The sequence below is a fragment of the Dreissena polymorpha genome, chromosome 3 (genome assembly GCF_020536995.1).
Source record: "Dreissena polymorpha isolate Duluth1 chromosome 3, UMN_Dpol_1.0, whole genome shotgun sequence".
In the NCBI taxonomy this organism is placed as follows: domain Eukaryota; kingdom Metazoa; phylum Mollusca; class Bivalvia; order Myida; family Dreissenidae; genus Dreissena; species Dreissena polymorpha.
In genome coordinates, this window is record NC_068357.1 from 88,057,995 (window position 1) to 88,075,987 (window position 17,993).

At 36.6% G+C, this 17,993-nt stretch overlaps 1 protein-coding gene across 6 annotated transcripts in view; it reads left to right on the forward strand.

The window, feature by feature from the left end:
- Window positions 1–17,993, forward strand: part of LOC127875153 (protein PALS1-like) — a 93,086-nt gene that overhangs the window by 40,690 nt on the left and 34,403 nt on the right. For all 6 annotated transcript variants that reach the window (XM_052419997.1, XM_052419996.1, XM_052419999.1 and 3 more), the window contains one exon: window positions 15,049–15,936. In XM_052419997.1, coding sequence (XP_052275957.1) covers window positions 15,049–15,936 — 888 coding nt within the window. The remainder of the gene's footprint in view (window positions 1–15,048; window positions 15,937–17,993) is intronic.

Sequence of the window (17,993 nt, forward strand, 5' to 3'; positions counted from 1 at the left end):
TCATGGTGAAAACCTTTTCAAAAAGCATTATTTGTAGCATAGAAGATCATTTCTTGTCCTTTTGAAAGTTGGTTTATTCATAAAAAAATGTGTCAAAATGATACAAGGCTAATTTTTTCATGTAGACAAAACTGAGAAACATTGCCATTTGCTTTCATCAAAACGCAGGATTCTGCTTCAATTGAAATCGCTGATTAAAGAACCTTATTTGAATATCAAAGTTCCAATAATCAAATATATTTATTTAATGGCCATACATGTTTGTAGCAATAATCTCAAACCAGGTCTGTTTGCTTGTAAGCTTAAATGTTACAAATGTGTTGTATTTAATTAGCATTATCGTAAGTTAACATTTGTAACATTATCATTCCAATCCATGTCTTTATTGAATTTATACAAGGAATTTGTTTAATGTAGCTTACACATAACATTCAATGTTTTATGACTATGCAAATCTGCATATTCATGACATTTAAGATCTCAAAATCAATATTTGCATTGGAAAACTATTACCTTATTCTACACTGTCAAAGTAGTGGGAATCTTTCAATTTATGGCATGCAAATGTGTTGTGTATTCTTGTGAAATTTTTATCTTTATTTTTGTGCACTGATTTTTTTTCATGTTATATTTTTACTGCCTGTGATTTTTTTTATTTAAAAAAAGCACGATAGACCATGAAATTTTGAAAAATTATGAAAATGATTTTAAATTCTCATATATATTTTATATACATGTATTTTGCATGTTTAACTACTGTCTAAAAAAATTATTATAAAGTGCTAGGGAATTAAATTTTTGTGTAATAATCTCTCTTTCTACCCAATTATTGAGTTTATTATACCCCCATTACCATTGGTAATGGGGGCTATATAGGAGTCACTTCTTTACCATTGGTAATGGGGGCTATATAGGAGTCACTTTGTCGGTCGGTCTGTTGGTCTGTCCAGAAATTTCATCCGATCTTCACCAAAATTGGTCACAAGTTGTATTTTGATGATGTATAGGTCAAGTTTGAATATGGGTCATGCCAGGTCAAAAACTAGGTCACGGGGTCACGTAGTGTGTTTTAAACAGAAAGTTTGTCCGGACGATAACTATGTCATTTATCTTTATATTTTAAAATAACTTGGTTTGTTCACCATCATGGGACGGTGTGCCGCGTGAAAAAAAGTACGTTGATATCTCCAAGGTCAAGGTCACACTTGGAGTTCAAGGGTCAAATGCTTGTCCGGGCCATAAATTTATCATTTATTGTGAGATTTTAATATCATTTGGCAAATTTGTTAACCGTCATGGGACGGTGTGTCGCGCGAAAGAATAACGTCAATATTTGGAAGGTCAAGGTCACACTTTGAGTTCAAAGATTAAAAATGGCCATAAATGAGCTTCTCTGGGCAATAACTTTGTCGTTCATAGTGAGATTTTAAAATCATTTGGCACATTTGTTCACCATCATTGGATGGTGTCGCGCGAAAGAATTATGTCGATATCTCCAAGGTCAAGGTCACACTTTGAGTTCAAAGGTCAAAAATGGCCATAAATGAGCTTGTCCGGGCCATAACTATGTCATTCATTGTGAGATTTTAAAATCATTTGGCATATTTGTTCACCATCATTGGACAGTGTGTCGCGCGAAAGAATAACATCCATAACTCCAAGGTCACACTTTGAGTTCATAGGTCAAAATTGGCCATAAATGATCTTGTCCGGGCCATAACTATGTTGTTCATTGTGAGATTTTAAAATCATTTGGCACATTTGTTCACCATTATTGGACGGTGTGTTGCGCGAAAGAATTACGTCCATATCTGCAATGTCAAGGTCACACTGAGTTCACTTTGTTGGTCGGTTGGTATGTGGGTCTGTCCCGAAATTTCATCCGATTTTCACCATACTTGGTCACAAGTTGTATTTTGATGATGTATAGGTCAAGTTTGAATATGGGTCATGCCGGTTCAAAAACTAGGTCACGGGGTCACTTAGTGTGTTTTAAACCGAAAGTTTGTCCGGATCATAACTATGTCATTTATCGTAAGATTTTAAAATAACTCTGTACATTTGTTAACCATCATGGGACGGTGTGTCGCGTGAAAAAAGTACTTTGATATCTCCAAGGTCAAGGTCACACTTGGAGTTCAAGGGTCAAATGCTTGTCCAGGCCATAACTTTATCATTTATTGTGAGATTTTAAAATCATTTGGCAAATTTGTTAACCATCATGGGGCGGTGTGTCGCGCAAAAGAATTACGTCGATTTCTCAAAGGTCAAGGTCACACTTTGAGTTCAAAGGTCAAAAATGGCCATAAATGAGCTTGTCCGGGCCATACCTATGTCGTTCATTGTGAGATTTTAAAATCATTTGGCATATTTGTTCACCATCATTGAACGATGTGTCACGCGAAAGAATTACATTGATAACTTCAAGGTCAAGGTCACACTTTGAGTTCATAGGTCACAAATGGCCATAAATTAGTTTTCCGGGCCATAACTATGTTGTTCATTGTGAGATTTTAAAATTATTTGGCACATTTGTTCACCATTATTGGACAGTGTGTTGCGCGAAAGAATTATGTTGATATCTGCATCGTCAAGGTTACCCAACTTGGTCACAAGTTGTATTTTGATAATGTATAGGTCAATTTTGAATATGGGTGATGCCGGGTCAAAAACTAGGTCACAGAGTCACTAATTGTGTTTTAAACCAAAAGTTTGTCCGGACCATAACTATGTCATTTATCGTTAGATTTTAAAATAACTTGGTACATTTGTTCACCACCATGGGACGGTGTGTCGCGTGAAAAAGGTATGTTTATATCTCCAAGGTCAAGGTCACACTTGGAGTTCAAGGGTCAAATGCTTGTCCGAGCCATAACTTTATAATTTATTGTGAGAATTTAAAATCATTTGGCAAATTTGTTAACCATCATGGGACGGTGTGTCGCGCGAAAGAATTAGGTCAATATCTCAAAGGTCAAGGTCACACTTTGAGTTCATAGATTAAAAATGGCCATAAATGAGCTTGTCAAGGCAATAACTTTGTCGTTCATAGTGAGATTTTAAAATCATTTAGCACATTTGTTCACCATCATTGGACGGTATGTCGCAGGAAAGAATTACGTCGATATCTCCAAGGTCAAGGTCACACTTTGAGTTCAAAGGTAAAATATGGCCATAAATGAGCCTGTCCGGGCCATAACTATGTCATTCATTGTGAGATTTTAAAATCATTTGGCATATTTGTTCACTATCATTGGACGGTGTGTCTCGCGAAAGAATAACATCAATATCTGCAACGTCAAGGTCACACTGTGAGTTCAAAGGTCAAAAATGGCCATAAATGATCTTGCCTGGGCCATAACTATGTTATTTATTGTGAGATTTTTAAAAATACCTGGTACATTTGTTCACAATCATTGGACGATGTGTCATGGGAAAGAATTATGTCGATAACTCCATAGTCTAGGTCAACTTGGAGTTCAAAAGTAAAAAATGGCCATAAATTTGGACGGCATGTCATGCGAAAGAATTTAAGAGTTCAAAGGTCTAAATTGCCATAAATGATAATGGCATTATAATTCTTAAAAATCACCATAAATTTGATTCTCTTGTTTTGTGAAGACAGCATGCAAAATAGTCTGTGTCAATGCAACAGGTGCAGCGATTTTCCTCCTTCTTTATAAAGTACCGGTAAACGGTACTTTCCCAATCGAACGAAAATTCCCAAATTCCCAAAACGGTACTTTCCCAATCGAGCGAAAATTCCCAAATTCCCAATCGGCATCTGGAAAAATCCCAATCAGCGTCCGAATTTTTTCTCAAAACGATAGAAAGTTTCGTAAAAAAACCAACTTTCGGCGAGCGAACAAAGAAAATCGTATAGTTGTGTGTAACCACGCGCTCGATTAATTTCGGGTTTTATTATTCAGCGCATTCAATCAATAGAGTTGTTACTGTTTCCGGTTCTTTTGCCAGGCAGCCAGCGTACTGTTTTACGTCGGTTTGTAACCTTATCGTAGTTTGAAATGAGTCATAATAGCAAATATTATGCCAAAAAACCAATCGGAACCATCAATCACAGGACCACATTGACAGCAATAATGATGCTGTGCAGGGAGGGATGCAAGCAACTGAGTGATGATTAAACATCAAAGATTGTTGAAATTTCACAAAAATGAAAGAGAGAGACATTGCTTTAAAAGAGATTAAACAACTAGTAATTGATTTGGTGTGTTCTTTATAATATTTTGTTATTTATATAAACTTTATAACTTAATGGTCATTAAGGCATGCCTGCAAATGATTATTTAAATGGGTATGTTCAATTAAGTATGAACTGTATGATGTATTCAATAAGACCCAAACTTCACGACGCGATTTTCCCAATTTCAGGATTTCACGACTCGATTTTTCCCAATTTTGAGGTTTTCACGACTCAATTTTTCCCAATCGGACCGGTACGGGTACTTTTCCCAATTGGACAAGGAAAATCGCTGCAGGTGGGGGTATACGTCACGTCTGTGACAAAGCTCTAGTTGGAAAAGTCTGGCATATTTTTGGGGAAATTGTTATCCGATTGTTATGTTGTTTTTTTTTACTTTTTGCCATTGGGAAACAGCCTTTTTATGTCCCTTACCACTAAACTGGGGGACATATTGTTTTTTTTGCCCTGTCTGTTGGTTTGTTGCTTTGTTTGTTTGCGCAAACTTAAACATTTGCCATAACTTTTGCAATATTGAAGTTAGCAACTTCGTATTTGGCATGCATGTGTAACTCATGGAGCTGCTCATTTTGCGTGGTGAAAGGTCAAGGTCATCCTTCAAGGTCAAAGGTCAAATATATGGGTACAAATCGCTCATATAATTTTCACTTTTGCAATATTGAACAGGGGACAAAAATATTTCTAAACTGCACTTGTCCTGCAGGACCAGTGCATTCAAATGTTCACTCGTCCTGCAAACACATGCACTCGTCCTTTAAATATGTGTGAAATAAAGATTTCAGAGTCCCCACGAATATTCATCAAACCACTCATTTTGGACAGTTCGCGAACGTTTGGTCTTTTCCTACACTGACTGCTGTAATTTCCTTTGCTAATGCTCGCGTGCTTCCGTTTTGGACGTTTGAACATCGCCCCGCCCCTTTTAAAGAACACTCGTATGTCAGACATTTTTTCAGACAAAATTCAGACTGGTTTAAAACCGTTCTTTCTGGTAAAATAATTCTTTTAAAATCAATACCAGCGCCCTCACACTACTTTGGGGGAAGGGGTCTGCAGCCCTAAGGAGGGGGAATTTTTTGTAAATGGGGGAATTTTTATAACAAGAAACAACAACTGTGTTTAACTGTTATAAACATATATTTATGCCCCCCTTCGAAGAAGAGGGGGTATATTGCTTTGCTCATGTCGGTCTGTCTGTAGGTTCATTGATCATGACTTGCAGATGACCCCTATTGATTTTGAGGTCACTAGGTCAAAGGTCAAGGTCACCGTGACCCGAAATAGTAAAATGGTTTCCGGATGATAACTCAAGAACGCATACGCCTAGGATCATGAAACTTCATGGGTAGATTGATCATGACTCGCAGATGACCCCTATTGATTTTGAGATCACTAGGTCAAAGGTCAAGGTCACGGTGACCCGAAATAGTAAATGGTTTCCGGATGATAACTCAAAAACGCATACGCCTAGGATCATGAAACTTCATGGGTAGATTGATCATGACTCGCAGATGACCCCTATTGATTTTGAGGTCACTAGGTCAAAGTTCAAGGTCACGGTGACCCGAAATAGTAAAATGATTTTCGGATGATAATTCAAGAACGCATATGCCTAGGATCATGAAACTTTATAGGTAGATTGATCATGACTCGCAGATGACCCCTATTGATTTTCAGGTCACTAAATCAAAGGTCAAGGTCACGGTGACCCAAAATAGTAAAATGATTTTCGGATGATAACTCAAGAACGCATATGCCTAGGATCATGAAACTTCATAGGTAGATTGATCATGACTCGAAGATGACCCCTATTGATTTTGAGGTCACAAGGTCAAAGGTCAAGGTCACGGTGACCCGAAATAGTAAAATCAAGAACGCTTTTGCCTAGGATCATGACACTTCATAGGTACATTGATCGTGACTCGCAGATGACCCCTATTGATTTTCAGGTCACTAGGTCAAAGGTCAAGGTCACAGTGACAAAAGTCGTATTCACACAATGGCTGCCAGTACAACGGACAGCCCATATGGGGGGCATGCATGTTTTACAAACAGCCCTTGTTCTATATATGTGACTGTCTATAGGACAGAAAAGTGTACTATAACTCAATCTATATAGCAGTAATCTTATTTAAAAGTCCACCATTATGTCCTTTTTGTTCCTAAAACAAGCTAGTGCTGTGTCCAATTGCATGCAAAGTTCTTAAACTTGTTTTCACACTGCAACTCCAATATAGCGCTGTTGAAGGGGTCCAATATAGCGCTGTTGAAGGGGTCCAATATAGCACTGTTGAAGGGGTCCAATATAGCGCTGTTGAAGGGGTCCAATATAGCGCTGTTGAAGGGGTCCAATATAGCGCTGTTGAAGGGGTCCAATATAGCGCTGTTGAAAGGGGTCCAATATAGCGCTGTTGAAGGGGTCCAATATAGCGCTGTTGAAAGTCAAAGATCGCGACCATGATATATCCGGCGCGATATAAATTGTCAGGTTATTCACGCATGTTTATGTGTGTATGCATTAGCTTAGTTTGGCAATCTCAAAACACGCTATTTACCTACCTTTTTGAAGTATGTGTTATATCCATATGTTAATCATTGGTTTACATGTAACACAAAACATTATTACATTCAAGTATTTTCAAATGCGTATAATTAAATTTGTCATCCAAAAACAATTGCCAAGTTTTATTGTTCAAGAAAGCATGAAGAAATTAGACCCCCATGTACAAAATGACGTCATTTTCCTCATGGACAGCATGGGCTTTAATAGTAGTGCATCTGGACAAACTGAGGGATATTTACCCCTAAATTAAAAGCAAGTTGTTTACACTGTATATTACGTGCAAAGATTGTTGAGATAGGTCAGTATTGACTTGTGACATTTACAGTTATAATTGTATACACCTTCATGTGTGGTGTGTTTCGGCAGTTCAAAGCAAATTCAAGAGAGAATGGTAACACCCTAAATGACCTGTGATGTTTGGCAAGTGGTGTTATTGTTTATTTTATCGCAGTACACAGGTGTTAAAGTGATGTACAAACAATCTGGTCAAAACTGGATTATGAATGTCGGACTAAACAAAAATTTTAAGTGGGTGAAAAATAGGGTAAAATACTAGCTTGAAACTGATTTTATCTCCGCAAATTCTCAGATTAAAACATGTTATTTGGGGATTATGCTCATCAGATTTTTAGGAGCCATAGCCAATTCGCGATATATTGGAAACCGCGATACAAAGAACCGTGATATATTGGAGTCGATTTTCAACAATAAATCGGTAAAAAAAAAATTCTGAGGGAAAAAAATCAGTTTTTTGGGGAAAAAAATATACTTTTCAGGCAGGGGACTGCCGCCCAAATTCGGCGGCAGATTTGATAGATTGAGGGCCCTGAATACTTATGTAATGAAAGCAGTCGGATGGTTCCCTGTCATTATGGAAGCGCAAAGTTAACATCGAAAAGCCAATTTTTACTCGGGACAGAGTCTTGCATAACAACGCACACCTGCTGAATGAAATTTGCAATTACAATATCCGGTTCATTTGCGTTCTACTTTCGGAAAAGAATTGCTTAAAGAAAATAAATGATTTTATTGAATGAAAAAGAGTCTTACTGGTCAAAAAATACATATTTTAACATCATATTTTTTCACTTGTCCTGTAGGACGAGAGCTTTAGGGAAATTCACTCGTCCTTTCAAGATTTCACTCGTCAATACGAGCGGACGAGTGGAATTTTTGTCCCCTTTTGAAGATAGCAACTTGATATTTGGCATGCATGTGTATCTCATTGAGCTGCACATTTGAGTGGTGAAAGGTCAAGGTCTTCCTTCAAGGGCAAAGGTCATATATATGGGGATATAGGGTTTCACAAACACATCTTGTTTACTTTTGACAATTGGGAAACAGCCAGGTCAAAAATGGCCATACATGAGCTTGTCCGGGCCATAACTTTGTCGTTCATTGTAGAGATATTAAAATCATTTGGCACATTTGTTCACCATCTTTGGACAGTGTGTCGCGCGAAAGAATAACGTCAATATCTCCAAGGTCAAGGTCACGATGACATAAAAAAAATTGATTTTGAAACAATGAGGGTAACTTCAAAAAATCAGTAACAATGCACATTTTGAGTTGGTCTCCCTTTATCAGACTTTTTTTTTTCAAATTGAAATCAAGGTTGCCATGAATAAAAATAGATTGAATCTTACACAAGAGGGTAACAATGCACATTTTGAATTTTCTCCCTCTATCAGACTTTTTTTTTTTCAAATTGAAAACCTGGTTTTGTGACAATTTTGTCCCTTGTTTACTGTTTGCAATTGAGAAAAAAGCCTGTAGGAGGCTGTAATTTTGGGTAAAACAAATCACTGATGTTACATACAAATGGTCTTATTAGCTCGGCGTTTTCGGAGAAAAACCCGAAGTATTGTCATAGCCAGCTAGTCGTGTCGTGTCGTCCGCCGTCTGACGCCCGCCGTTCCCGTCGTGCTAAAACCTTAAACATTGGCTCTAAAATCAAAGTGCTTCCACCTACAACTTTGAAACTTCCTATGTAGATGCACCTTGATGAGTTCTACACCCAACACCCATTTTGGGGTCATAAGGTCAAAGGTCAAGGTCATTGTGACCTCTAAAAAAAAAAGAAAAAAAAAACAAGCTTTCATTTATTCAAAACTGCACCCATAGCCGAGCGTGGCACCGGTTATGCGATGCTCTTGTTTGGATTGAGGTAGGTGTTTTCCTTATTTATAGTGTATAAGTATGCGTCATAGGTATACCATAAATTTCAATGTCATTTACCCAGCATTAACATGTTGGTTTAACACGTCATTAATTCAACTGAACTATCTAATTCACAGCATTATATTACTTTTACCAGAATAATGAGAAGGATAAAAAATTACGAAAAGAACACAATTGATCTAGTACTAACCTTTTAATGACAAGCCTGAATTCAGCACATACAGTGAGCACATTACTGTGATTCACATGAAAATATCTCAAGTATAATTGTCTTCTGTGCTCATCTTAAATATTATTTATTTATATGTAGGTATTTAACCAGACTAACAAAAACCAGGAAGGGTCCTGAAATATGGAATGGTGACTTTTTTCATGAAAAATTGTAGAATGAATAACTTTTGACATTTTTAGTGACTTTATTGTGCTGTTTTCTATGCATAATTCTCTATAAAATCATAATTTAATAGCAAATAAAAGCAGGTTGGGCATGTCTGTATGTGCAAAAACTTTGACAAATAAAGGGGGACAAAAATGGTGGGACATATTTTAAAAGGGTGGGGCATAAAAACAGAAAGGGGTGTGGGCACATATTTTTAAAAGGATTGGGCATGAAAGGGTAAATCCCAAGTGATATGGCTTCAGATTAAAGTTTAATTTAAAAAATAAACCTGGCATGAATAATTGGCTTTTTGAAAAAACTGCATCTTAATCAGATGAAACTTGCATTGAAATGCGAATTTTAAGATAAGGTAAGATAGATTATTAAAGTCTCATCATCATGTACCTAGTAAAACATATATAAAATAACTTTTAAACATAGTACATAAATGCCACTCACAATTGAGATAAAGAGACTGTACATACATGTATTATAAAAATACAGTTCAACATCAATGGCTAAAACTTTATGAACATATTTCACTTCAACAAAATTTCAAAATATTGTTAAAGTTTTCAACTTCAAATATCGGTTTTAGTTAATACAAAATATATAAGAGTAAGATAAATCTTAGGTCTTATTGCTATGGGTGTTATAAAGATCATTTTGCAAATCTAGTGCCAATATTACTTCTAATTGGAGCGATGTTGTTTGAAATTTTGACTAAAGTTTGCACTACGAAACTGGCATTATTACAGCTAGTTATACGGGGAAAGTCAATGATTACAAAATGTCATATTTAATTTTTGACATGCTATTTCTTGTTATTTGATGTTGCAAAGTGAAAAAGATGCTTACATTTTGTCTATTTGTATGCTGTGTAAGCCATATAGTACGTAAGTTTGTATGGGATGTAAGCCCTTTTACTAAGGAATGATAGCCATATGGGTCGTGTTCTGAGAAAAGTGGGCATAATGCATGCGCATAAAGTGTTGCCCAAGATTAGCCTGTGCAATCCGCACAGGCTAATAAGGGAAGACACTTTCCACCTAAACTTGATTTTCGGATAGGAGGGACTTACTTGAAACTAAAAATACCATAAAAGCGGAAAGTGTCGTCCCTGATTAGCCTGTGTGGACTGCACAGGCTAATCTAGGACCACACTTTATGCACATGCATTAAGCCCAGCTTTCTCAGACCGCGGCTCATATAGTTAGTAAGGCTGTGTGGAATATTACTAACATGAAAGTAGAGTTGACTACACATTGGTGTAAACATTCACATTTTTGTTTAACAGCCTTTGGCTTAATTCAGTTACTAGAGGAAGTGGCTGTGATGTTTGTTGTTAAAATAAGCAGTTTGGTCTGACAGAGCCTGAATTCTTACCAACATTTAATCTTGAGAAAAAAATGTTATCAAATACGCACATAGTTCAGCCTGTATTAGTTAAACATGAGCAGTTCCATTTAGGAATAACCAACAAAAAGCTTGCCGCTTTTGTCAAGTTTGACCACTGGTGTTTGTCTGCCAAGATGTTAGCCTCTCGTTGGAATCATTATTTCAGTTCCCGAGAGGCATTCAAAGACGCTGTCTCTGTTAAGTTTCTTGAGTGATATATATCCCAAGTATTGATTCCATGTTTGGTAACATGGCTTTAGATTACTGCCTTGTGGCTTCTGGCCATGGGAGATATTGAGGATTGTGGTGTTTAATTATGGTCATTCTTTGACATGTTGTTTGTAGGTTTTCTGTAGTTTTCATGCGTCCTAAGAAAGCATTCATTTTTGTGTGTGCTAAATAACAGATGTGATGACCTTCAAAGTTGTGAATCTAAAGCTATTAATAGTGCAGCTTATCAACTTACGCAAAAGACCATTTTATTGGTTAATTTGACATCACCAAATTAATGGTTGACTATGTATCTATGTAGTACTAATTGTAACACCAATGTGGCTAATCAAATAAAGCCAAATATAGCTTGCACCAAAAAATAAATACAAATATAATTATGTAGGGTTGTATATGCAAGAAGCAGTTAAGTTTCTCTTAATCATTGTGTAGCATTATTTTATCAATAAATAAGTAGGTTGCACCTGGTTGTTTTTGTACTGACTAAGGAGATGAGATATTTGTTTGGTATGCAAAACAAGGGTGTGTTTACGGACATGTTAATTGTTATCTCCCCTGGATATCAAATAATGCTTATACCACAGAGTTATCAGCAGAGTTATCTTTTCTTTAGTAAATTGTTATCAGACACTGAAGTAAAGTGTTATCTTGGCTGTCACAATTATTTACTGAACAATGTAACTGGTGGATAATGCTGTCTAATTGTTGGTGTCTGGCGTATCATGAAGCTATGTATTTTGTTGCAGCTAATGGGGGATTGTTAACATGACTGCAATATCATGTGTAGTTAGTTTTTTTGTTGGAGTAAATAACAACCTTTTTCAAGTTGTAGTATAACAACAAAATGCTATGATGCAGGGGGGGGGGTATTTTAGGCTCACCAGTGTCCTCCACCCCCCCCCCCCCCCTGGGCCCCCCCCCCCCCCCCCCGATGGAATGTGGAATGATCTGGGGGGGTATATTGTTTTTGGCCAGTCTGTCATTGTAATTATTTGTCTGTCTGTCATTGTATGTGTGTGTCTGTCCCAAATCTTTAACCGTGTTCATAACTTTAATAGCAAATCGATATATCAACATTTTGAGTGGTGAAAGGTCAAGGTCATCCTTCAAGGTCAAAGGTCAAATAAATGGCTTCAAAGCGGTGCCGTAGGGGCATTTTGTTTCACAAACACAGCTCTTGTTTCATATTAGGGGCCTGTATCAGGACCCATTTCCAATGGAAAAGGAATATATTTCTCCTGAATGGTATCTACAAATTCCCAATTGAAGGTTTCCAAAAATATTTTTTTATATAACTATCAACACTTAGTTCATCTCCCATCAAGCTCTTAAAGTTTAACCTTAGTTAATGTAATATTGAAATCACTTGTATTCTTAACCCTTTGCATGCTGGGTAATTTGTCGTCTGCTAAAATGTCATCTGCTGAATTTCTAAAATAAGCATTTCTTCAAAACAAAATTCAAAAAATACTATCGGAATAGCAAACAGTTTGGATCCAGATGAGACGCCACGTTTTGTGGTGTCTCATCTGGATCCAAACTGTTTGCAAAGGCCTTTAAAATTCGGTTCCCGCACTGAAAGGGTTAATATTAAAACATTTGTTAGCCAAAAAAACAGCAAGACCTATTTCACAATTTTACTCAAAAGGCTGCAATTTTCCTTATCCTAAGGGATCTGGCCCCATTCCCCAAATGGTGAAAAAGAACACTGAAATATGGTCTGAAAAGTATAATGTGTAATTCACCCTTAAATTATTCCCGTTATTTATTTAAAATATGTAACACAACCAGTTGTTTGATTAAGTGCTGATTCATCTATAGATGGATAAAATAGAGTTGACATTCATTATTAAACTGGTTAAAAGGTTTGTCATGAAAAACTAATTCCACGTAGTGTTTATCATAAGCTATTCTCTTTAACCCCAATTTTCTGTACATGTACTGTCCAAAATTCATGAAAACAAACTGATTAATCATCTCTCAATAAATTTATTTCTAATGACAATCTAACATTAGACTGTAATGCACTACTGTGGTTGTGGGCTACACAAGTTTCACTGCATATTAAAGACAACAGTTCACAATGTAGAGATGATTCATTGTGCATTGTTAGTTTTGTCATGCTCTCCATGGTTTTAGTTTACCTTTATGACTTGCTATGTCTCCTCACAGGTCTTGTCATGGTCCCCCATTCAAACCACCTTATGATTTTTGTAGCAATCCCACTAAACACTGGGTGGTAAGAAACAAAGTTTTAGAGACCTAGTGCACTTGTGTTAATTTGTGAGGCCTATCATTATTGGGGATCAAGTTTCTATTTTCAGATTGCGTTGGATATGGGCGCTGAAGTAGAAGAAATCTATTTATTTGGTTGTATTTCATTAAGGCATTTGATTTCACTATTTATTAGTTATCGATCAGGTTCAAAATCTACTTTATTCATTTCTAACTTCCTGATGATAAGGAACATGAGTTGCCCATTGTTGGATATAAATATGAGTGGACCTTGCTCTGGGAAAGCAGGGCTTAATGCATGTGCAAGTGCTTTTCCAGACTAGCCTGTGCAGTCCAAACAGTCAGGGACAACACTTTCTGCCTAAACTGGAGTTTGCTAAGTGTTTTCTAAAAAGAAACCTTGAAACAAAAACAGCAACAAAAGTTGTGTCATCCCTGAGAAGCTTGTACAAATGCATTAAGCCCAGTTTTCACAGAATGCGTTTCATGTATATTACCTAGCTCATAACAAATTATACACATGATTAACTAATGACCAGGACTACCTAACTTTGCCGCAAAAAAAATAATTTAATTTGTTTGAGCAACCAAATTATGAAATTGTCTTCAGACTCTTGATGGTAAGTACCTGTGATGTGTTAAAATGTTGTTTCTTTATGAATAGTTTTTGTTATGAGGCATCACTTTAAATTTTGACAACTCATAACCATGTGATAAAATAGCACATACCACTATTTAGTTTGAACCCTATTTTCTATACAGATCCCATTAGTAGATCCCATTATCTGATATAGAAAGCGTTTTAACAGCTTGTGATAAAGTATTATATTAAGCTGCCTGGCCTTTTATTTTCTTTAGATCCATTATAGATCCCTTTATGGCAATTATAAGAGACTCAAAACAACTCTAGCAACAGCATAAATTAACTTGCGTGGCCTTGCTTTGCTTGATTACCATCACAATGTGCACTGGACCTGGTTTATCACTCAGGAATGTGTATGGTGTTGTGGGTTTTATTGTGGTAAATAGGAAATTATTGCAAAATTGTAGTGTTCACTGAAAAACTGAGAGAAATTTGAGTCTTTTTTTTCACAAACTCAAAGGTTGTGTTCTTATTTTGCAGTTGTGTTCTTTCTTCTCCTGGTTTTGTTGCTGTGTTAATTTTTTGTATCAAAAATAGGAACATATTATTTTGTGTGCTGTAATAGTTATTGGCAACATTTTACTGGAGATAGTTTCCAAATATATATGGCTTTTTCAGTGGTATTGTAAATAATAGTCTAGCAATAAAGCAATAAACGTATAGATAATCTCCCCTGTTGATACAGGCAGACCTGGTATGGTAAACAGAGATTACACTACAACATTTTGCTTCTGAATGGTATGTAGTAAATGGAATGGAATTTGTATTTGGTATTAGTATCTTATATTGGCAAACTATTTCAGTTAGTAAACATAGAAAGATATGGCATTTTTAGAACGGAGTATTTGAAGACGTGTGATAAAGGGTCCCTTGAGATAAAATAGGGTGCTTTAAGATGATAATGATACAATTTTAACATATGATTATTTGTGAATTATGGAATACGCAAGGATAATGTGTGTAAATTAACAAAAGTTGCCATTGATAATTGCTTTGTTGTGTTTGTTTTTCAAACAGGATAGATTGTAAAATATTTGAGCCCCTTTCTGTGAAAACAAGGTACATTGCTTGTGTGTTAAGTGTCGGCCTAGATAAGCCTGTGGAGTCCGCTGGACCATGCTTTACACAGCTCATTTAAATTTGAATATTTTTCTGTCATTCAAAGTCATAAATTAAACATCACCTTGTACTTGCAGTTGCAGTATCATCAGAAAACATTCAGAATGCCTACATAGTTGCCGTTGAAGAGGACGCTAAACGTCGTCTTGAGGATCTTCTTTTCAACCACAAACTCACGCCCGTTGATATGACTAAAAATGTAGGTGGGGAAAGTGAAAATCAAGCAACAGATGAAATAAATTATTCCACAGAAAGTTCTTTGGATTTATCGTTGGAGAGGGCAGTTTTACAATCCTCGATGCCGTACATGACTCAATCTGGTCCCATGACCAACGGGCATGTTGAAATGGCCGATATGAACGGTTACAAGGAAGTAAAAAAGGGGAAAGGTAAAAAGAGCAAGGGGTCGAGTATGGGAAGTAACGAGACTCCAATGATCGATAACTTGCTGATGGAGAGGATGAACAGCCAGAACCATCTCAATAAATATGACATGGATGATAGTTTTGAGGATGTTCACAGTTCTATAGAGTTTGACCCTGAAAAGCACAGGGAAATGGCCATTGACGTGCCCAAAAACTTTCATCCCTCAGCAAAAACTCAACCTCGCTTTCCGTCTTCTACGCACTCCTCGCCACGATCAACCCCAGTTAAAGAAAGTGCTAAAAATGGTAAAACAAACACTAACAGTGACGAGCAGTTACGGATTAAGCACCACCAGGAAGAAATTCGAAAGCGCAATGAACGTGAGGAACAACGATTGAAAGAACAGGAGTTTTTGCGTGCTTCCTTAAGACGTTCAGAAAAACTGCGTGCTCTCCAAAAGGCGCAGAGCAAACAGAATCAAGCTGGAGTTGATAATACGGCGTATGCTAACGAGGATGAGGATTCGGGCGGGTTCGAGGAGGGCTATGTCAGTGGGAGACATACGCAGAATAGTCGAGACTACATGAAGAAAAATATTGGTAAGTTAATTGCATGTTTTCCATTATTTTACTTAGCTATTTTGGAAAATTGAAGCCTTTTTAAGAAATAATGAATTTGCATGCTTCATTTTTAGCTCATCTATTTTTTGAAAAAAAATTATGAGCTATTGTCATCACCTTGGCGTCGGCGTCGGCGTTGGCGTCGGCGTCCGGTTAAGTTTTGCGTTTAGGTCCACTTTTCTCAGAAAGTATCAATGCTATTGCATTCAAACTTGGTACACTTACTTACTATCATGAGGGGACTGGGCAGGCAAAGTTAGATAACTCTGGCGTGCATTTTGACACAATTATGTGCCCTTTTTATACTTAAAAAATTGAAAATTTTGGTTAAGTTTTGCGTTTAGTTCCACTTTTCTCAGTAAGTATCAATGCTATTGCATTCAAACTTGGTACACTTACTTACTATCATGAGGGGACTGGGCAGGCAAAGTTAGATAACTCTGGCATGCATTTTGACAGAATTATGTGCCCTTTTTATACTTAGAAAATTGACAATTTTGGTTAAGTTTTGTGTTTAGGTCCATTTTATTCCTTAAGCATCAAAGCTATTGCTTTCATACTTGCAACACTTACTAACTATCATAAGGGGACTGTGCAGACAAAGTAATGTAACTCTGACTGGCATTTTGACAGAATTATGTGCCCTTTTTATACTTAGAAAATTGAAAATTTGATTAAGTTTTGTGTTTAGGTCCACTTTATTCCTACAGTATCAAAGCTATTGCTTTCATACTTGCAAGATTTATGAACTATCATAAGGGGACGGTGCAGGCAAAGTTATGTAGCTCTGACTGGCATTTGGACGGAATTATGGGCCCTTTATACTTAGAAAATTTAAAATTTGGTTAAGATTTATGTTTTGGTCCACTTTACCCCTAAAGTATCATAGATATTGCTTTCATACTTGGAACACTCACAAACTATCATAAGGGTACAGTAAAAGGACAAGTTGCATAACTCTGGTTGTCATTGTTATGGAATTATGGCCCTTTTTTGACTTAGTAACTTTTAATATATGGTTAAATTTTGTGTTTCGATCCACTCGAAGTATCAAGGCTATTGCTTTCAAACTTCAAATACTTACATGCTATCATGAGGTTACTGTACCTGGCAACTTGAATTTTACTTTGACCTTTGAATGACCTTGACTCTCAAGGTCAAATTATTAAATTTTGCTAAAATTGCCATAACTTCTTTATTTATGATTAGATTTGATTGATACTTTGATGAAACTACTCTTACCTGACATACCACAATAGACTTCACCCAAACCATCCCCCGTGCCCTCCCCCCCTCCCCCTCCCCCCCCCTAATTTTTTTTTTTTTTTTTTTTTTTTAAGATCATCTCACAAATGACCACCACACCCTCACACTATACCCCCACCCCCCCCCACCCCCCCCTCCCAATTTTTTTTTTGATTTTTTTTTTTTTTTTTTTTTTTTTTAAGATCATCTCACAAATTATCACCACACCCTCACACTATACCCCCCCCATTTTTTTTTTTAAACGGTTATGTTTGAAATACCGTCCAACCATCGCACCCAAACCCCCCCCCCCCTCGCTTTTTTGGAAGATAATGTAATAAATGTCCACAACCCCACACTATACACCCCTCTTCACTCCACTCCTCCCTCCTTTGTGATTGAAAATGAGAGTCCCTTCACCTCGCAAGGCGGTGCTCTTGTTAAGATTTCCTTACAATTATTTAATATCTTAAAGAAAAAATCCTTTTTTGTTGAAGGATTTATGGATCCTTTTTGCCCTAAGCTCAAGTATCACCAATTTATGTATATACAATGTAAGCTATATGCAAAAGGAAATAACATAGTTTGTGAGTAAACTTTTGTGGTTTGACTACTGTATGTGACATTTAATGTTGCAAAATATTAGAATATCAGATTCTGACATTCCCACACTTCCAGTTTTGTCACAGACATGGTCTGGAAATGATATTTGGCCTCATGAGAACTTTCTGTAATGAGAGTTGTCTATGGTTTCTTTAGAACAGACTGCATTCTTCCAAAAGGAATTGATT